General features: G+C 39.9%; 2 protein-coding genes across 8 annotated transcripts in view; both read right to left on the bottom strand.

Moving 5' to 3' along the window:
- Window positions 1–1,674: 1,674 nt before the first annotated feature.
- HINT3 (histidine triad nucleotide binding protein 3) lies at window positions 1,675–13,994 on the bottom strand. Its single transcript, XM_081333730.1, has 5 exons — window positions 13,748–13,994; window positions 10,972–11,089; window positions 9,152–9,221; window positions 7,885–8,011; window positions 1,675–3,808 (listed from the first exon to the last, which is right to left on the bottom strand). Exons 1-5 carry the CDS (start codon window positions 13,907–13,909, stop codon window positions 3,761–3,763), a joined length of 525 nt encoding a protein of 174 aa, XP_081189856.1. The 5' UTR covers window positions 13,910–13,994; the 3' UTR covers window positions 1,675–3,760.
- A 1,901-nt stretch (window positions 13,995–15,895) lies between these two features.
- Window positions 15,896–21,329, bottom strand: part of NCOA7 (nuclear receptor coactivator 7) — a 69,681-nt gene continuing 64,247 nt past the window's right edge. For 6 of the 7 annotated variants that reach the window (XM_081333205.1, XM_081333206.1, XM_081333204.1 and 3 more), the window contains 2 exons: window positions 20,010–20,083; window positions 15,896–18,349 (listed from right to left, as the gene is read on the bottom strand). In XM_081333205.1, coding sequence (XP_081189331.1) covers window positions 18,214–18,349; window positions 20,010–20,083 — 210 coding nt within the window. In that variant the 3' untranslated portion in view covers window positions 15,896–18,213. The remainder of the gene's footprint in view (window positions 18,350–20,009; window positions 20,084–21,329) is intronic. The other variant, XM_081333209.1, reaches the window with a different exon arrangement.

The following is a 21,329-nucleotide window of genomic DNA, read 5'->3' as shown; positions in this document are numbered from 1 at the left end:
GCTTAGATTGTAAGCCGCCCTGAGTCTTCGGAGAAGGGCGGGATATAAATGGGATTAAAAAAAAATGGTAACCGTTTTTTTTTCCCCCAATAGGCTCGGCTACACTAGGATGAGTAAAAGAGAGAAGCACGGGTAAGGGAAAGTTGAGCCAGCGTGGTTCTTTGCGGGTTCTGATCTGCAATATTTACTGTTAACGAGAGAGAGAGAGAGCTGCAGCTTGCTGAGGAGCAGAACTCGGTTTGCTCCCTCCTTCCAGCTCGGTTGAAATTTGTAAACCTTGGGATATCGGTTCACCGTAAACGAGATCAGGTTAGCCGCGGATCTGGGCGCGTAGAAGTGCTGGCGGTCAGCACCAGAGCAGAGCATTCACCAAAAAAAAACACAACCAAAGATTTCTTTTGAATGACAAGTAACCGGAAACAGGATCGTAACACAATTAAAATGTTGAACCCTCGCTCCACCTTAAGAAGGCGATCGGCAGTGAGATGGGAGCGCCGCCCCCCCCCGTAGCAAGGAATAATGGGCTGGCTCTTCTCTGATTGGTCAACTATTTTCAGTCCAGGCAGGATGTTTGTAGCTTGAAAGCCGCTAAAGGCCAAAACATTGCGGTGCTTCAAAGGCGAGGATTTGACTCCTTTCTTGCAGAGAAATTCCGCAGCGGGAGAAGTAAGTATAAAGAAACACAAACTTCATTCTGATCTTTAATTATGTCTGTATCGCCTTGCTCAAGACCGGGCGGTGTATGTATGTGTTTTAGGCGGAAATAAATATAAATTTTACAACTGATTTTACCATTTAGAGTTCAGCTGATTTATACTTCTTTGGGTTAAAGCTGTGCCTGAAATTATGAAAAAGTTATTTTTTAAAAAATGTATTTACTCTTTGTTTTTTATAATTTTAAAATGGTAAGCCACCCAGAGTCACTTGATTGAGTTGGATGGCTAGACAAATTGAATAAATAAATAAATTGGAAAGGCTAGAGATGGAATCACAAGGATTATGAAGCTAGATGCTGTTTTAAATCTTTAAAAAGTATTATGGCTCATCGGTCACCACAAGAGTCCAGCAGCATGTTGCCAGCATTAGTCAATCTCAGAAACCTAAGGAGTGGTGGATGTGGATGGGAAACACCTCCCCCCCCAAAAAAACCCATCTTAGATTGGAAGGGCAAAAAACATCCTTAGAGACAGTTACAACCCATTTCTGTACTGCAGGCAAACATCACTAGGTGGACATATGGTGATTAAGATGTTGAACAAGGTGTGGAAAATTGCAGGTTAAAGTCTAACTTCAACCACTGGATGCCTTTGTCTCTCTCTTGTCTTGATTGGTGAAGGAAATCAAGCAGGATTTAACTTTTTTAATATAAATTGTCCAATCTAACAACTGTATACAAGTTGGCTAGTTGTTTTTCACTTCATAAAACATAACAGTTATGAAAGAAATTGTACTGTTGAGTCATTGTATACAATCTGGCACAAATTCTGTTCTTTGTAATCAAAAATTAATAGTGATTCCTTAGATTTAACAGTAGTAAAAAGTGTTAGGGCTTCTGAAAGATTAACTTTTTATTTTCACAGAATATCACGCAAATTAGTTTTGGTACTTTCTATTGTAACTATTTTTTTTGCCTTTGCCTTTCAAATCCAGAATTCTCCTTTTTTATATGCCATTACAGCTGTTTACGACATGGAAGAAAGCAAAACACAAAATACCGAAGCAGCAAGAAGTTGTCACGGCATTGTTGGAGAACTTGCAAAAAACTGGCAGAGTTGGTCCAAGGATCATGTGGCTTATCAGCAACAAAACCCGTTTAGCAATGGCAACCTAGTAACCTTACGCACTGAGAGAGGGGATCCTACTTATGGGAGACCCCCTGAAGGCTCCAAAACTGAGCAGAGAGGAAAAGATGCACACACACATATAGGCAAAGAAGTGGAAGAACTATGCTTAATTATACGTAACACTGGAAAGAGGGAACAGGATGGGCAAGTGAGAATAACATTTAAACAACTCTTTAATAGGTATGTGACTATATCCAATAAACTAGTAGGTGTCCTCTTAAGAGCAAGGAAGCATGGCCTGGTTGACTTTGAAGGTGAAATGCTTTGGCAAGGAAAAGATGATAATGTAGTTATTACTTTGTTTGAATAAGATAAAGATTATCCAGCTAATTCATGATTAATATAGAAATGTCTTAAAGCTCTTCAAACATCAAAATGACTATCTGGCTTAGAACCTAGGGAATTAATTGACACAAACTGAAAATAAGTTTTAAAACACTTGGTCATTATGCAACAAGAAATGTGTACTTATTAAAGGAATTTAGTGAACATATATGGTTGAACACAACACAATACATTTCGTGAGATGTTCAAATTGCAAATGCTAATGAAAAAAATTAGGTCCACAGATATGAGTAAGAGGGTGATTAAGACTTGCTTGAAATTAGTAATAATGTTTTCCACTACATTACAAATTTCGTATTTAAGAGCTGGTAGCTTCAAACGTACATGCTGAGGAAAAGTCTTTGCTTTAGTAGTATACTAGTATGTGGATTATAAATATGACTATGACCCTGGATTATGATTTTTTGAAGAAATCTAGTAACACATGTAATCAATATTTTGAAATTCAGTTGTATCCAAAAATAAGAGGTCTATGGGTAACAATTTTATTAAAGGTTTCATTTTTGTAACATATTAAGTTATATGTTTCACAGTTCTATCACATAAATTATCAGAGCAGTCTCTATATTTTAGCACATTAACATTTGAACATGATTGAACATGTTTATCCATCACCTTTAACAATAAATTGAATGAATCTTGTCAATAAGTTTTACAAGCAGTTAAGAGTCATGTTAAAATAAATGCATGCTACATTTTAAATAAATAAAAAATAGGTTTTAAATCCATAAAAAACATAACAAGGATTATATTTGGCATTCCCTGAATACTAGTCTACTACATGCTAAACACACAATGTCAGTGCTTGCTTGAAATCATTTTGCTGTAACAAATTATGTGAATTACCTGCCTGTATAGTTTAAAAAGTAAAGATGTGAAAGTCATTACATGCCAGATTCTACGGAATCTACAATTTCTGCATCCTTGACAAACATAAATTTTAATCCAAGACCCACATTGAATAATTTGATATTTTATGCTAGACCCTAAGTCCAAACTATTGCATGATTTTAAAATTTTCTATTGGTCCCTAACTACCTTAATACATGCATTAAGATACTGAAATTATTTAAAACTGTTCACATTCAAGCACATTCACTTACTCTAGTTTAATGTACCAGCTAAAGTTTTACATTGAAAGTATAAATGTAAGTCGTATTTCAGACCATGGCTTGTTGGCCACTCTGTGCCTGTAAATCATGTACACTTGGAGTGACAGAATATAGCACCAAGACAATACTAAAAAGATCAGTAGTGTATTGTATAGGCACAAACCTTGCATTAAGACAAAACAGTCAACGTCGGATACATTTATTAAATTTCAGTGGCACCTCATAAGTTTCAAGGGTTCTTTGCATTTGAACAGATAAGTGCTTGTGATCTTATACGTTCTTGCATTCAGATATTTGCCTGAGAAATTTAACGTACAGAGTTTGCTAATGAGTTCAAACACTATAGAGCAGCAAATTCAGTAGTTGTTTTAAAAAGTCTAGCATCTCTATCAACTATATCCAATCCTTTAACCTGTATTCAAAGGTCGCAAAGATGGTAGAGTTTAGAGCAGGCGTCCCTCAACTTGTAGTGCTTTCAGCTTTCAGCCGTTCCATCAGCTGCTCAGCCTGTTTAAGAAGAAACACACATGGCTTATTAGCACCTTCCAGAAATTATACAGTACCGTGTTGAAGAGCATAAGATTGTTCCCAAACCCATTTACAAAGCAAAAGATCTATTGAGACAACCAGGAATGAACTAATTTGTATAATTAAGCAGCACCCGCTGGGCTTAATCCAGATTCCTACCCAGTCAATGAAGCAGCATACATATACAAGCCGGGCACTTTAAGGACAGGGATCACTAACTCTTTTTCAGCTTGTTTCCTCTTTTCCTGAGTCAAGGGATCTCTATGAGATTACTGAATCTTTTGGAAAATATAAAACATAAAAAGTTGGGGATCGTGCAGATTTTGCCTTTAAAAAACATTTAATGCTGGTATTTTTCAAGACCCTGGTTTGGATAATGCATTCACATGTATTACTTTATTAACCTTGTTAAGGGCAATCGGGTTACAGACTTAATGCAGCACCATCTTTCTTTGAAAGAACTTGAAAAACTTAACTGAAATTAGGAACTTGTTTCTAGAGTAGATGAGATATGGTATGAACTCAAATAGTATGAATAAAGGGGTTAAACCTAGAATTTAGTTCTGCTATTGGAAGCACTCAAAGCGGATTTCTGTTGCCCTGACTATCAAAAAGATAGCTGATTACACTGTTCTCTCCGTCGCCTAGAGCAGGCATGTCAAACTCGCAACATCGCGTGATGTATCGGGACTTTTTCCCCATTGCCAGGAATGGGGTGGGCGCAGTCTCGACATGACGCATCCAGCCCACGGGCCGGCAGTTTGACATGCCTGGCCTAGAGTTATTTCCTGTGTTCCTCTAGAACAGGGGTAGGCAACCTTGGCTCTTTTATGACTCGTGGACTTCAACTCCCAGAATTCCTGAGCCAGCATGGCTGGCTCAGGAATTCTGGGAGTTGAAGTTCACGAGTCATAAAAGTGCCAAGGTTGACTACTCCTGCTCTAGAAAGTCATCTGTCTATACAGAGAAGTTTCTTAAAGATGCAGAAGAGCACTCATGAGATTGGGAAGTGGCACATTTTCTTTAATTCACTGATGAAAATTTTCTACTGAATCAAAAGCATTTTGCAAATGAAAGTTGTTCTTTTGTTTGATGAAAACAAGTACAGAGCTAAAAGAACACGTTTCTTCAGGTTTTTAGGGCTATTCATTTTTCTGAATGAGACTTCTTCAGTAAAAAACACAAATAGCTAACGCTGATCAAGTTCAGTGTTGGTACCTCGTAGATATTTATTTTGTGGAATGCAGATATGCTATGATGGTATTTATTTCACATTAAAGTTTATCTTTGAGAACCTTATTTATTTTGAACAGTTTAACTTCTCTAATGCAATCGAGCTATTTTGGATGCAATAACTCTTAATCTTGTTTTCACACTCTTGCTTTGTGAGACTTGTTTTCCTTCAGTTATTAAATAAATTCTTCTGAACTAAGTTATCATGTGTGCTGTTTTTTCTTCTTCTGTTCAATCATGTCAAATTTTCAGAGACTGCCTGGACAAGTCCCTGCAGTTTTCTTGACAAGGATTTTTAGAAGTGGTTTCCCGTTGCCTCTTTAGAACTGTGAGTGTGACTGTGTTCTGTTCCAGCCTACTACCGGCCCTGCAGAAAAGGCAGGGACAACCCCTTTACAAAAGGCAAAAGGCTGGAAGTAAGCCCGCCAAATTTATTTACACAAAACAGATCCAAAACAGAGCAAACTGAGCAAAACAAAATACGAACCACTAAAACAGGAGCTATTCAAACGGTTGCCTTCAGCAAACCAGCCCTCCCACACATTCCCCTTTTAAACAGTTCAAGGCGTGGCTTCGCTCTGCCTCCTTCCGAGGTGCCCCATTGCCTTCCTCTGCTTACTCCTGATTGACTGCCTCCTGCGTCGGGCGTCCTTGAACAGGGCCAGCTGTGGGTCATCTTCATCCACGCTGTCAGGCTCACACAGCTGGGTTTGCGTAGTAACCAGATGGGAGGGGCCTGGCTGAGAGCTCTGCGAAGCCTCAGAACTGTCCTCTGCAGGCTCTCCAAACCCCTCCTCCTCCTCCTCTGAATCGTCCGACCCAACTGCCGAACCCACAGGCTGACCCTGAATCACAACAGACTGGTCCAAAGTCACCCAGTTAGCTTTGGGCCTAAGGCGGAACTAGAACTCTCGGTCTCCTGGTTTCTAGCCTGGTACCTTAACCACTATACCAAACTAGCTCCCATGCCCGATTTACTCCTACTGAAATGAACCAAAAGCTTTTATTTCCTAAAATATCCCAATAGTTCAGAAAAATAATCTAGCATTTTGCTATATGAATTAAAATTTTGACCTTAGACACCCTAAGTCACTTAAATAGATTGCATTACCTGGGTTACATTTTTAGCATGTTGCATCAAACCAATTAAGATTTTTATGTAAAACTGTAGTCATTCATTGTTAATTCATATCTTTATTTACTGCTAGGTCTGTAACAGATATTTGACTAGTATAGTATATTTAAATATAAATTAAAGGTAAAGGTTTCCCCAGTCGTGTCCAAGGAGGAGGTGTGCTCATCTCCATTTCTTAGCTGAGGGAGCCAACTTTGTCCGAAGATAGTTCCGTGGTCACAGCCAGCATGATGACATGCCGGTGCTCATGGAATGCTGTTACCTTCCCACCAAAATGTTACCTATTTATCAACTTGCATTTGCATACTTTTGAACCTTTAGATGGGCAGGAGCTGGGGCAAGTAACGGGAGTTCACCCCATTGCACGGCGCTTGGGTCTCAAACCCAGGCTATCAGATTTGCAGCTGACAAGCTCAGCGTTTTTAACCGCTGAGCCATCACGTCCCCCTAAATATAAATTAAGAGTATGTTATTGCAGGGATCCCAACACCCAGTCCATGGACGGGCACAGGTTCGCGGTGTGCCAGAAACCGGGCCACGCAAACAGGCAGCACAATGAGACCACGCCCTCTCCAGTCCACAGAAAAACCTCTCTTCACTGAACTGGTCACTGGTGCCCAAAAGGTTGGGGGCCACTGTGTTACTGAGCATCCTGGCTTAACTTCACAGAGTCAGGTGTATTCTGGCACTGCCTCAGTTATAATGAAGAAGGAGATAATTTCACTGCCAAGTTCAATAATTTTGCAGACTTTGGATGCAACAGACCATTTTTTGTCCAGATTAGTGGCTATTAAATCAAAGTTTCCTCCAAAGGACTCAATTTACATCAATTACATAATTCAAAAATTTTGTAAATTGATTCAAATTACATAAATTTCAAATTTCAACAGATATTCCCTCCCCCAGTGTGCCATTAAATTTAGATTTTACTGTATAAATCTTATTTCAATTTTCAACTTAACATGAGAAAACTGGGGAGAGTGAGACAGAACTAGAATACCTAGTCCATGTGTCTCTTACATATGTTAAAAGTAGTTACCATGTTAAAAGAAAAACACCTAAACATATGTAGGTTGTAGGTGGGACTAAATGTAGGTAGCAACTTTATCCGTGGACAAGTTTGAATCACTGAGATTAAAAATATGCTGGTAAATGCAAGCAACTATCACATAGTCATTGATAAACTAAAAGGGATACTTGAGATGTAATTCAATAGGAAGTATTAAGTCAAATGAAATTATAATTAAGAGTGGCTAATTATTAGTAGTTGGAATGAAATAAGAAAAGGTGCTTTCTAATGCATGTGTTGCTCGTCAGCAGCTCTCCTAGGATCAGGCTGCAACTGTGGACAGTAGTCTTGTTACCTTGGGGAAAGGCACAGCTGCTTTAAAGATGGGGGCACACTTCCAAATACATCTTCCCCTTCAAAATAATGCACAAAGTACAAGAAAAGGACAAATTTACAATATTCCTAAGGAGCCTAAATCAGGAATAGCACTGATATGGTTTCATAAAGGATGGCAGTTCCAATTCCAATGAGTGCTGTAAATGAAATATCTTTTATCTTCAAGTATCCATTAATGAACAATGTGGGGGAGGAAAACTGCAGATTTATCATGAAAATGTTTGATAGCTTTTTCTAACAGCAGCAATAAAAGTCAAGTGTATTAATAGTGAACTCACTTACTGTAATAAACCAATAGGAATTGATTCGGTATATCATCCGGGACAAGAATCCCAGCTGACTAGCTGGAGCCAAGACATGAAGGTGCAAGTGAGCTATGGAGCAAAAGGGAGGCCAGTGAAAGCCCATCCTGGAAAAACAAACGTGGCAGCAACAATTCAGACGCATAAAACAAGGCTCCAGAATCAAGGCACACCATAAGGATTTGAATCCTTGCAGCAACTTGAGAGCATCACTTAGGAAATTCCATGCAAGTCACTCTTGTTTTCCACACGGTTTACCTTATTCCATGCAACAAACTAGCTCTTTCCAAACTTTTTATAGTCTATAGCACTTTGCATATATTATTCATACTAATAATTGCTCATAATAATTCTTTTAATTTGGAATTACAGAGGAGAAGTAGTGTTTGCTTTTGCTGACCAAAAGTCAGTGCAGATAAGTTTACAACTTAAAACAAGAACAGTCAGGGCACTCTGATGCATTTGACAAAGCAGAAAAGAGCATCCTTTATTTGATTCCTCTCTCAGTTTCCATACTGGATACAGAAGAGGGATCAGAACTGTGTTGTTCCTCTCATGAGTTCCCATGGTAGACACTTAAAACATAAATTCATAAAGGAGTTGGTGTCTTAGTACACATGATTTCTGGGGCAAGATACTCAATTAGTGATCGTTTTTCTTTTGAAATGTTTTCAATTAAACTCTGAAACAAGGCTTTTGAAAGTGTTTGAAGATATAAAACATTTGCCTTTTGTAAACTTGATTATCATGAGGCATGTCCGTACTCAGTGGAGTTCCAATAATCGTTCCGATAATGCAGTCATGCAGCATACAGGTAGTAGGGCTCTACAGTCCTCAACTGAGGACCAGTAAATTATGATGGATTTACCTTTGAACTACTTACGACCAGATTCAAAGTTCTTTTGATCAGCAACACAACCACATTTATAGCCAGAGTCACATAATTGCATTTTACAATGGTTTTGCTGAAATCCAACACCCAGTTTTGGGCAAAATCACACCATAGCAAACAACAGATTCACTTAATAACTGCGGCGGCCGCTTTACGATCGCCATGTTCACTTAACAACTACCACAAAAAGGGTCACAAAATCAGGTTGGTCAGATAACTGATCTGGTTTACAACCATCACAACTTACGACTCTAATGGGCAGGCTCCATTATGGTTGTAACATGATGATTACATGTATGTTTAGCTTGCCATGTACGTAATTGCATAGCAATATATTTATTTTCTGGAAATGTACCTTATATCGCCCAAGTCAGTGCACTTACTCCACTGAAGGATAGCTTTTCCAGCTGCTATCATTCTTTCCACTGTCAAAAAATGGTCAGAGAAAAGGAGGAAAATTAGATTTCTGAAGTTCAGCCATTCAGTGCTACAGATATATTGCTAACTCCTGTTTAATGTCCCTGGAATTTATTTTTAAATAAACCCAATTATGAGGACACTCAAAATAACAGACTTATGTTTTTAACATGTCACAAATTAATTTGCTTATATATGTTTATACCCAAGCACACATAAATCAGCCTTCGTTAAAGGATTCTTGAGACATTTATAAAAGTTTAAATAAAACTATTCATGCAAACATGTATGTATTATGAAAAGAAACAATATCTTGAAACCCAATTAAGCAGAATAAAAGCAGGTTGGAGTTTGGAAAAAAGTGTATTTTTTAACACAGCATTGAAAAAGTGCAAGGGCAACTTTAATTTATTCTTGGGGTAAGGGTGGAATGCATGGTTAAATGTGGGTACCAAGAAAAAAAGACCCCATACTTTTAAAAACATATATGCACCCAGATGTTATTCAGCAAAATCATAATTTATTAACATCTACAAGCCCAGCCTTACTCTAGAGAGGAAATGGGCATAAGGTGACTCACAACAGACTCCATTTATGCGACCAGGCTTCTTAGCTCATCTGACTTTGTGTGTATTTTAAAAGATTCATTTAATTAAAATATTGAGTAAAAAGATAGCATTCTGCAAAGGACTTGCCTTAGCTGTATATTTATTTTCTCAGATGTTTTGGGGCCTCACAACAATACCATTGAAATTGAGAAATCATTTTAGAATATCTAGAGAAATCATCTTAGCTCTTAATAAATGAATAATTTGCGATTTCCATTCCCCTCATGGCAGCAATTCTATGAGTGAAGCTAACATATGCTCCCATCTGTTCAAACATGTCTCCAGCTCCAAAAGGGTTCTCCCCAATCCCTAAAAATTAAATAGTAAACCTGTCAGGCCCCAAGAACCAAGAAAGACACAAGGAGTTATTTCTGAACAATTCCTTTATTGTTCCTCACCTACAGACACAAATCTTGCCAAACTAAGCAACTATTTGCAGCACCATAGATGTACTCTGGGAATTACTAGAGAAGAGCTGTTTTAAGAGCCTTGGTGGAGCAGTGGGCTAATGCCTCCTTAAGTAACACCAGCTGCCTGCAATTAGTGCAGGTTCGCATCCCACCAGGCTCAAGGTTGACTCAGCCTTCCATCCTTCCGAGGTAGGTAAAATGAGGACCCAGATTGTTGGGGGCAATTAAGCTGACTTTGTAATAATGCCGCTTGGGGGGTGGGTGTGAAAGCCCTAATAAGCAGGCATATACATAGAATGAAGGCTACTGCTAAGCTTGTAAGCCGCCCTGAGTCTTCGGAGAAGGGCGGGATATAAATGGAATTAAAATAAAATAAAAAATAAAAAAATAACTCTTTGCCTTCTGACCAAACTTTCCATGCTTTGCTGCCTCTTTGCCCCTCCCTCCTGGGAATCCAGGCTACATCCACCACACAACACTACCAAAATGGGGGTGGGAGGGTTAGTCTTGTTTAACAGTTAAAATGGGATAATTGTTATTTGGTAACATATTTAGCTCTGAGTTCTCCTGATCCTGATATCTAATCTTGCCTTGGCTCACCCATATATGTGGAGAACTATAAACCAATCATAAGATTTTTAGAGTGATTATATACTGTCAATTTAGTGTTGACTTTTAGCTACTGCATGGATTTTCTTCTTTCTCCGTGCCAATATTAAGAGAAGTGATTCTCCACTTACCTAATGGTATATGCTCACTCTTAAGAGTCTTGCAATTTCCAGTGTGGTTCTTTGTTACCACTAAATAATGATGAGGAGCTCCTGGTCTGATATCTCGGAAGCATACCAAATCTTCATACTAATGGAATATTTGAAAAAAGAATATGTTGATGAAATTGCCTTATTGACAAGTCATGAAAAAAACAGCTTCATTGGGAGCTGCTGGAAATATCATTCTTCCGGAGAAAATGCAAATGTCGATCAAATACATACTTTGTCTTATTTCCCATTTGCAATATTCATGAAGAATTTTTCCTTAAATTGATTCTCAGGCAGACTGACAGCTACTAGCACCCCCATTTGGATACAACTATTGTATAGCTTAAAGTATATTAACAGCATAACAACAACTGGCAACATCTAAAAGCTAGTTGTAGAAGAGAGTATTTGTAGCTCAGTTTAAATCAGGGGTGTCAAACTCGCAACGTCACGTCACACGACGTATCACGACTTTTTTTCCATTGTCGAAAATGGGTTGGGCGCGGTTTCAGCATGATGCATCTGGCCTGTGGGCCAGCAGTTTGACACCCCTGGTTTAAATGAATTATCCAACTAGTAATCGCACCAGTGCAAGTGATTGTGCGGTTTGCTACCTGTTTATATGCAGTAGCTTGTCTTGCAAGTTTGGGTGAGGATGTAATTTACTCCTTCTAAGAAGGAACTAATGAAGCTACCTACTTAGGTAATGAGTCTTCTGCAAATCATCAAGCTCAAGGAGCACAAAGACTCCAGTAAAGGTTTACATTTTGAACTGCATAATGACATATTTGAATAGCACTCCCAAGTCAGGCTTGATTATTAATATCCACTCACCCTAGATCAGCAGACTGGCAAAAAAAAGGCCCAAGTCAAAATCAGTGACAGATGGTTGCATTAAGAAATGTAAGGGAATGAGGACACCACTTTGCTAAGTTGCAAGTCAGCTGATGTCAAAAAACAGGAAGAGATGACAAGACAGTCAGAGGCAGAAATTTGTTAACACAAATGAATCACGTTTTCACTCCTAAATTTCACCTTTTTGAGGATATTAACTACCATATGCCAGATACTCTGTGAAACTGTAATATAAATAAACCCTAGCATTAGTCAATGCTCTTAATCTGTATGTGTATGTGTATACACACACACACATGCACATATACATATGTACTGTAGTCATGAAATATAAAATCCACCAAAATCCACTCCCCAGAGAGTCAGTTTGTTGTAGTGGTGAATGCATCAGGCTAGAAACAGGGCAGTCATGAGTTCTAATTTCTGCTTTAGGCACAAAGTCAGCTGGGAGCCTTGAGCCAGTCACTCTCTCTCAGCCCTGGGAAGCAGGCAATGGCAAACCACTTCCAATACCCTCTGCCCAAAAGTGTGTTTATTTCCGGAGCAAGGACAGAAAGTGGTATGTTTTCTATGACTACTCCTGCAATTGCTGCACTATCTAACAAAAGAGAGCAGGCAGGCAGGCAAGCAGAACAGAAGAGCATTGAAAGATCCCAAATGGATCACGCCACATACCTATCTGGTTCATTTTGCATCCCACGGTAACCATTAAGATGCATTTGGGAAGCTTCCAAATGCATGGGCTGGAAGGCAGCAACTTAGTACTTAAAGGCACGCTGCCTATGAATCGGGAAAATAGCGGAAAATAGCGAACAGGGTGCAGTGTATGCCTCCCAGCATACACAAAGGACAGCACAGCAGGAGGCTGATGGTGCAGATCAGCAGAGGGGCTGGACAGCTCCCGGCGATAACTGCTCACTCAGGTTAAGCCTAATGACTTAAGCTGTTGACAGCCCCAGGCATGGTCAGCCTGGTGGGAAGCCAGGATCTACACCCATTGTCACCTGCACTGGCAGGAAGCCCAGGTTTGAACTGATTGGATGCCATCCACCTGGGCAGGTACAAATAGACGCCAGGCTTCCCTGTTTCCCCAGTTTGTTCTGTTCAGAATAAACTCATCTTTACCCCAGCTCTGTGTCCGTCTCTATGTGAAGCACGCGACTTTACACAGGCACCCATACAGTAGCCACCAATACTATCTGATCCTCCCCTAGTCTCCTTTAAAACGATCCAGCCGGTCTGCCGATGCCTACAACAACTGCAGCAAGCGAATTCCAGCTCAACCATGCTCCATTTCCCATCACAGTATCCAGCCCAGGAGGCGACGACCGACTCAACTACTATCTCATCTCCGGCAAAGAGAAGAGTTTTCCACCGGTGGGCTAGTCTAGTGAAAAAGAGGGATGGTTCCCGCGGTTCCCTAAGGAGGGAGGGCTCTCACTCTCCCTTGCCTTGCTTCCGCTTCTGTTGCAAAGCCAAGCCGGGAGGGGAGATGAGGATGTCCTATTCGGTTACTCCACCTGGTTACTCCTATTCCAGGGGTAGGCAACCTCGGCTCTTTTAGGACTCGTGGACTTCAACTCCCAGAATTCCTGAGTCAGCATAGCTGACTCAGGAATTCTGGGAGTTGAAGTCCACGAGTCCTAAAAGAGCCGAGGTTGCCTACCCCTGTCCTATTCGGTTACTCCGTCTTCCAAGGAGAGCCGGCAGCATCCAGCGCCCCTCCTTAGCGCAAGGTGACCTTACGGCATCCATCAGTCATAAGGGAGCCGATGCCCAAAAGCCTTTCGTCCTTTGAACTCCCAGGACAGATCCGGGTTGGGACCTGCGCCAGGTTCAAGCCGGGCACCGGGGGGGGGGGTGGTTTGTGGCACCTCCTCGGAAGGTTGCCGGTTCTCCTCACCTCGCAAGGCAGCAGCTCAGTGCCCGTCTCCTCCCCGTGGGTGATTCGGCAGAAAACGCACTTGCTGTCGTAGCCGCCGTCCTCTTCTCCCGGCCCGCCGGCACCGGCTATTGGCGTGGCCGCGGGAGACGAGCCCGAACTCCCTCCTTGCTCCCCGGCCATCTAGGCTTGTATTTGGAGCGGGCCACCCGCTCGGTCAGCGACCCGGGAAGAGGGAGGGGTAAGCAAAGCCCGCGGCCGGCCAGCGGCAAACCCAGTTCCCTGCCTCCGCCCTTTGTCATCGCGCTAAGCTCGCCAGCCTATGGAGAGAAGGCAAAGGGGCGGCCCCTCGAGGCGGCCCTTGATTGGACCTGCGAAGCAGGCCGGGATCAAAACCCACGCTTTGCTTAACCCAGGGGTAGGCAACCTCGGCTTTTTTATGACTCATGGACTTCAACTCCCAGAATTCCTGAGCTGGCATGGCTCAGCTCGGAAACCTCTCTCTTTCCCTTCAGCATGGCTGGCTCGGGAATTCTGGGAGTTGAAGTCCACGAGTCATAAAAGAGCCAAGGTTGCCTACCCCTGGCCTAGGCCTTCGATGAATGAGGGTGGGACTCTCTGGTTCTTTGTGCTGGCTATTCTTTATTCTTTATTTTTTGATTTCATTGTAATTTGTTTATTGTAAGCTGCCCGGAGCCATGCTGGCTCAGGAATTCTGGGAGTTGAAGTCCATGAGTCATAAAAGAGCCGAGGTTGCCTACCCCCTGGCTTAACCAGAGAAAAGGCTTGGGCTTTGATAGAACTGCTCGGAACCAGAATCTCCCCCTCTCCGATCTCATTCCTTCCCAAATCCATTGCAGTTGGGAGAGGAAGGGAGGGAGGGATTTCATTTCCATTTCCCGGGTAGGCGGGAATAGTTCACAATGCTTCTGCACCCAACTTCCTGACCCTGATTTATTTTTGGCTTTTGCTCTGCCGAAGTATGCATTGTCAGCTGTGAGGCCTATAGCAGCGGTGCCCAGTATCCGGCCGCGGCATGCTAGCAACCGGTCCGCCAAAACAAGCAAAGCCCCATCCGCAAGATGCAGTCAGCACACGAAACCGTGCATTCTCCAGTCCGCGTAAAAAAAACCTCTCTCCGTGGAACCGGTCCCTGGTGCCCACAAGGTTGGGGACCTCTGTTCTATAGAGAGGGGTTGTGCCTTTCCAAATCATGTCCAATCAATTTAATTTGCCACAGGTGGTCTCCAGTCAAGGTGTAGAAAGATGTCAGCAATGATCAAGAGAACTGGGAGGCATCTGAGTTAAATTTCAAGTGTTGTTGCAAAAGGTCTGAATACTTATGCCAATGTGATATTTCAGTGTTTTCTTTTTAATAAATGTTCGCTTTTGTCGTTATGGGGTACTGAGTGTAGATTTAATACGAAAAAAAATGAATTTCAATAACTAGAATCAAACTGCAGCATAACAAAATTGACAAGTGAAAGTGGCCTGAATATTTTCTTTGAATGCACTTTACATCTACATTGATAAACATTCTAGATACCTGACTTTGACATGACAGAAGTGGCCTTATCTTGGGAAATGCATTTTCTTATTTATCAGCCAGTCAGCATCCTCAAATTAATCACGACAGTGTTCAGACTAGAATTTAATAAACCAGCTAGGATACCAAGGAGAGTGAAGGAGAGAGCTATAGTTTGTAAAATCCTAAATTGCACATAGGTGTACCTGCAGATCCACCAAATCTAATCTTGGTGTAATTCATATGCTATAGACACACATATAGACCCTCTATTGACAAGACCACCTTATTATCCATTCCCAAAGTCAAATTGAAGTCACATTCGCCTGCACACAGCCTGACAGGAGGAGGAGGGCCACACCAGTTCTGCAAGAAATAGGCCACACAAGTAATTGACAGCCTCACCATAGCCTGTTCATAAATGTTGGAGCATAAAGATTCCCATGGATCCCCAGGAATTCATCACTGCACTGCTGATGAACAGTCAATAAATTGTGAATAGAAAGTCACTTTTCTTGCAACTTACATCCACGAAACACACCCTCAATCCATGTCTTGGAAAGAAACAAGACAGAATGTGGTATTTTGTAGAGATGTTTAAATATATAGAGAGGAGGAAAAAAAGTTCAAGATCAATACACAGAAATGCTTAATTCCTTTATTTGAAAATGTTGCGGTAGCACTGCATTACATATATTCAATATCCACAGTTTTTGAAGGATCGTAGAATTTTGGTAGGACAACACTGTTTGGAATATATAACACGCTTCTGACAACTATAATGAATAAATTGCAGGTAACAGGACTGGGATAGTTCAGGTATTAAAAATCTTTTGCTTGAAATCTGCAAATGCCCCATCTTTTAGTAAAACCATCTTTCGGTCATCCTAAAGTGTTTCAATGTGTTAGGTAATAGCAGCTCATTGTTACAGTCATGATCTATCAGTAGCATGAATGTTCAGAATACCTATTGGAAAGAAATGCAAAAAGCTACTGTCCCAGGTCTTAGCATATATCGTAAGGCTAAAAACCAGGGCTATTACTTCTGTGCTGGAATTAAGTTTGTACAGTACACGTGATAGATGCAATTTACTTTTTTATTTACATGCTGCAGCAAGCTTTAGTTACCAATGTATTTTCCACTGCAACTGTGTACTCTAAAACAGATGTGTGTTTGCCCAATGTGATTATGTACACAAAGTTTTGTAAACACTTCTCTGTATCGGATAGTAACTTATATGATAAACTTAAGATTCAACTGCTAAATTCCCTTTAATTTCTGCAAATAAAGTACAATTAATTTCTGCAATCTAACCAGTCCATATGAAGTGAAAGAATGAAAAAAAAAACAATTTCATCAACCTTAGACTGATTCTAATATATTTAGCTCTACTCCTGATTATTCCCATGTTAGCTGAAAATAATGTTGTGAATGGAACATTGCTGAAAAGCACCAAGCTTTAATAACAAGCTCACAGACTAGATGGATTTTGCACAGATGCTTATTGAAAGTACTAAAGTATCGCAGACAAAGAGTAGGATCAACACTTGCACAGAGTACACTTTTAAAAAATCCCTACTCACATGTCAACTTAATTTGAGTTTTTTAAAAGAAATGTCAAGGACCCCAAATCTTCTGATATAAACTTTAGGAATAGAGTTTACAATAGAGAGAAGCAAAAAACAGAAAAACATTTTGGATTAATTTGTAGCCCAATCCTTACCAAATGAATGAATATTCTCAGCTAAATGTTTGGTTATATGTAAATGTGGTCCAAATAGCTTTTTCAAAATAGAAAGAAATATAATTATTTTGCTTTAAAAACAAGAATTAACACCTGGTTGAAAATATTCAGGTAACCCAAGTTTTTATTTGAAAATTTAAGTAAGGGTTACACGGTGCTAATTGTTTTTCTAGCAAAGGTTTTAAGTAATTTGCAAGGAATTACTTAAAAGTCCACTTTCTGTTTCAAACTACATGACTTCATTATCCAAAGACATTTCTATCTTGACAACCAATTAAAAACAAGATCTCTCTCTCCCCCCCCTCTCTCTCCCCCTCTCTCAAAATATCCTCCGATTGAAAGAATAACAAAGGGCACTAGCTATGCACCTATTTGAAATAATCCAGAATGTGTTCTGTCAAAAAAACAAGATCCCCAAACTAACTGCAACCAATGACTTATGTTTTTATGAAATTAAAAAAACAAAATATAAAAACGCTTAAGAAATCAATTTTTTCACTCACCACTGTTTAAAACAGGGGTGTCAAACTCGCCACGTCACGTGACGCGACATATCATGACTTTTACCGCATTGCCAGAGCTGGGGTGGGCGCAGTTTCGGTATGACGCATCTGGCCTGTGGGCCGGCAGTTTGACACCCCTGGTTTAAGATATTATTTCAAATGATCAATCTTTCTAAGAAATTCTGACATTTGAAATATTAAAAGGAAAATGGGCCTAGTAATATACTTTACAACCAATAAATATACTTAAAAATATCTTTTAAGTGCTTTATACACAATTACTACTTTGTCAAGTAAACTACCACTTTAGACTGTAGAATTTGGTAATGCAACTATTCCCTCTTTTTGGTTTTCACTTTCACTGAATAAAAATACGCAGAGAATATACTATACAACTCTATTTTTCCCACAGTATTCTTTCACAATTACAAAAAATGATACTATTTTAAACAAGCTCATATATATACACATCACAACTGTCTTCCATAAATATCTTGCATTCATATTGCAGAAATGGTGACAGGACAAGAATAAGTTATTGACTAAGTTGCCTTTTTAATATAAATCAATCTCTCCCATTTTGCCTCAGAATCTTGTAAAACCATTGGACTAGCCTATCTTCCAGGGCTATTCTACAGCAAAGCAATTACATTCCACTTTTTGATGTCCACTGAGTGCTCAGGAAAGCAAAGTCCATTTTTTAAGGCAACAGGATCATTCAAAACTCCATATTTCCAGATCCTGTACAACAAAGTCTTCTTTTTTGGAGAGAATATCATTGTTGAATGTGTTGCAAGAGTTACTCCGACCATGATATAAATCAGCATCTAACCATAATCCAAATTTGCCACTGTAAAGAAAAGAAAATTAGAAAATTTTCATTTGTTCATTTATAGGGAAAATGCAGGAACATTTTTTGTTTTGCATTTCAGTGTTCCATTTACGTTAATAAGACGACCTAAAAATCACTAAACTTCTTCAAGTAGAATAAAGCACAACTTAATGTGCTTTGGATGAATTGTTTTGCATTTGGATGAATTCGGCTGTTAATTTTTAACCAGTTTTCTTTGATAGCAAACCATTATTTTAAAAAAGGAAGAATATCTAAATTTTATAAATATTGTCCTTTTATATAAACATATGGAACCATACAATAAGCCACATAGACTTCTAATGTCAATAGAATGAAGCAAGCATATTTGATTGTTTTACTCAAATGTCTGGGCTGCTTAATCAAAAGAACAGTATCTTTATCCATTGTGTATTTTATGTGTCAATGAAAAGTAGGAACTGCAGCTAATCCTTGTTTAACAATCATACATTTACCGACTTTTTCAAGTTAAGGCAGGATTGAATGATTCCCCAAAGTTACAAGCACAGGTCATGTGATCAAAGTTCAGATCCTTGGGGCAGCCTGCCCGTACTGCAGGGGCATTTCAACTTCCCAGTCAGCGTAACTCTCCTCCATCTCTGTTCTTTTTCCCACTGCAGCAGCACTTCTCTGTAGTGGCAGTAGTGCTGGAGCTGAATTGGAAGGCCTTCAGCAGTTTCAACCAGCCACCACCACCCCGGGGGGCCTCTATTTCAGCTTCAGCATTGCTGCAGGGGAGTGCAGTTTCAAGCCCCACGTCTCAGCCAACCAGCTGCCTGCCACACCAGAGCCGCTCCCACCACCCTGCATTCCACAGGCCCTGCAATGCCCAGCTGTCTTTCACCATCTTCTTTCTGCTCTTGATGCTAGAGGCCTCAAAAACTTGCTGGAGGCTTTCCCAGGTATCGTGAGAATAGTGCATGAAACCTGAGGAAGAAGGCCTGGTGTGATCATCAGCTGCCTTGTATAGAGCCAGGCCAGGCATGCTTCATCAGTAGGAGGAGGAGGAAGGTGAAGGGCAGCTGGGTGTGGTAGATCCTGCAGATTACAGCGTGGTAGAGCCTGGTGGGATTTTGCCATGTGGTGCTGGAGTGACTGGCTGAGGCACAGTGTTTGAGACAGCACTTGGTGGCAGTGGCACTGGGACTGAAGTAGAGGCCCAGAGGCGGTTAACATGAAGACTACTGAAGGCCCCAGGTCTCTAACTTCAGTTCCAACAATGCTTCTTAGGAGTGCTGCTAAGCAACGTGATTAAAAGGGCAGAGATGGCAGGGGAAATGGGCAAGTGGGAGACTTGAACAAGAAACAGTGCTTTTACCTTGCCAAGGCTTGGGGCTGGGAGGAACCAAGCTGAGAATGGCTTGGATCAGGGTGAGTCCTGGTCTAACAACAGGTGGAATTTAGTTAATGAGGGCAACATGGATTGCTGGGATTGTCATTGCTAAGCAATACATTGTGCTTTATGACCACATTGCTTAGAGATGGAAATTCCAATCCCGATTACTGTTGTTAACCGAAAACTACACATATGCACTCTACCAAAACTATTCATTGGTCTCTTAGAAAAATTGTTTCTGAAGCATAGTTGGCTGCAAGCACACAGTTCTCACCAATAATTTCAGAAATGTAAATAACTTACTCTCCACCGCCAAGTTCTAAGGAAGTAACATCTCCATTGATAAAATAGGTATTTTCTCCACTCCACTTAAAATCCTGTGTGAAATAAGGCATTAATATTAATAAGCAAGATTGTGCTAGCAAAGCTATATGCACATTGTCTTATTACATCAGGAGGAACAAAGTTAGGAGGAAAAGAAGAAACAGAACTACACAACCAGTCACTCAACAATCATTCGAAGTTACAATGTTTGATAAGGTGTGGTTGACTTCTGATGAAAAAATGATTACAAAATAAATAAATAAAAAATAAATAAATAAATAAATAAATAAATAATAAATAAATAAAATAGAACTTTTTATTGAATTTAAAAATGGAAGACGAACAAGTGAAAGTAACAATAATTATATGGGCAAAAAAACCTGGATATAACATAGAATTAGAGAAATGACAAAATCTTTGGGAAAGAAATCATAAGCTGACAGCAGCTACTTCATGTAAAGGAAACTTATATAAAATGTTCTATAGATGGCATTTTCCACTTGTTAGGTTAGCAAAAATGTTTAAAAATATGTCTAACAAATGTTGGAAATGTAATCAAAACCCCAATACTATCACTTGTGGTGGACATGTGTTTAAGCAAAAAAGTTTGGACCAAAATACATACTTGGTTAAAAAAAGATGTTAGGGAAACATGTAGATTTTAAACCTGAACTTTTTTTTTACTAGGCATAATGCCAGAAAAATTGATGAACAAAATGTATATTTAACACTATATGTACTAACAGCAGCAAGGATTGTATTTGCACAGCACTGGAAAAATGAGATGTGGAAGTGACCCTGAGGACATAGATAGACCTCCAAACCAGCTGTCTACAAGGAATATAAATCCTTCCATTCCTCACTGTTTAGTCAGAGCTGAAGAAGCTTCTTGGATGAGAAGTGAAACGTCTTCCAAGAAAAACAATTAAGTCCAGTTACCTCCTGGAAAAGCAAAGTACAAAAGTAAATATAAGGCAGCCAAGAAAAATTATCATGGATGTCCCAACATCCATGATAATTATTCTTGGCTGCCTTATATTTACTTTTGTACTATACTGTAATTGCTTTCAATTGGTTTATGAATGTTCATCATCTAGTCAGTTTCTGAGATGTGCAACTACAGAAATTAAATCAAACAAACGTTTAAATATTCCTGAATTATTCCACCACTCATGGCTCACAAACTAATCACTACAAAGAACATGCCAAACCAAAACTAAACATACACACATACACACACACCTTTAAAGGTTTAGCACAATGAGTAAATCACATTGTTCTCATATAAAAGTATTCAAC

The sequence above is a fragment of the Vipera berus genome (genome assembly GCF_964194415.1).
Source record: "Vipera berus genome assembly, chromosome: 1".
Classification (NCBI taxonomy): domain Eukaryota; kingdom Metazoa; phylum Chordata; class Lepidosauria; order Squamata; family Viperidae; genus Vipera; species Vipera berus.
Note: the sequence above shows the minus strand (reverse complement) of the source record. Positions and strands in the feature narration are given on the sequence as shown.

Coding starts and splice junctions, on each gene's coding strand:
- HINT3 (XM_081333730.1), bottom strand. CDS start 13,909: ATGGCCGGGGAGCAAGGAGGGAGTTCGGGCTCGTCTCCCGCGGCCACG. Junction 11,090..13,747: donor CTGAGCTGCTGCCTTGCGAG/GTGAGGAGAACC, acceptor ATATTCCATTAG/TATGAAGATTTGGTATGCTT. Junction 9,222..10,971: donor GAGTGAGCATATACCATTAG/GTAAGTGGAGAA, acceptor ATTTTTTGACAG/TGGAAAGAATGATAGCAGCT.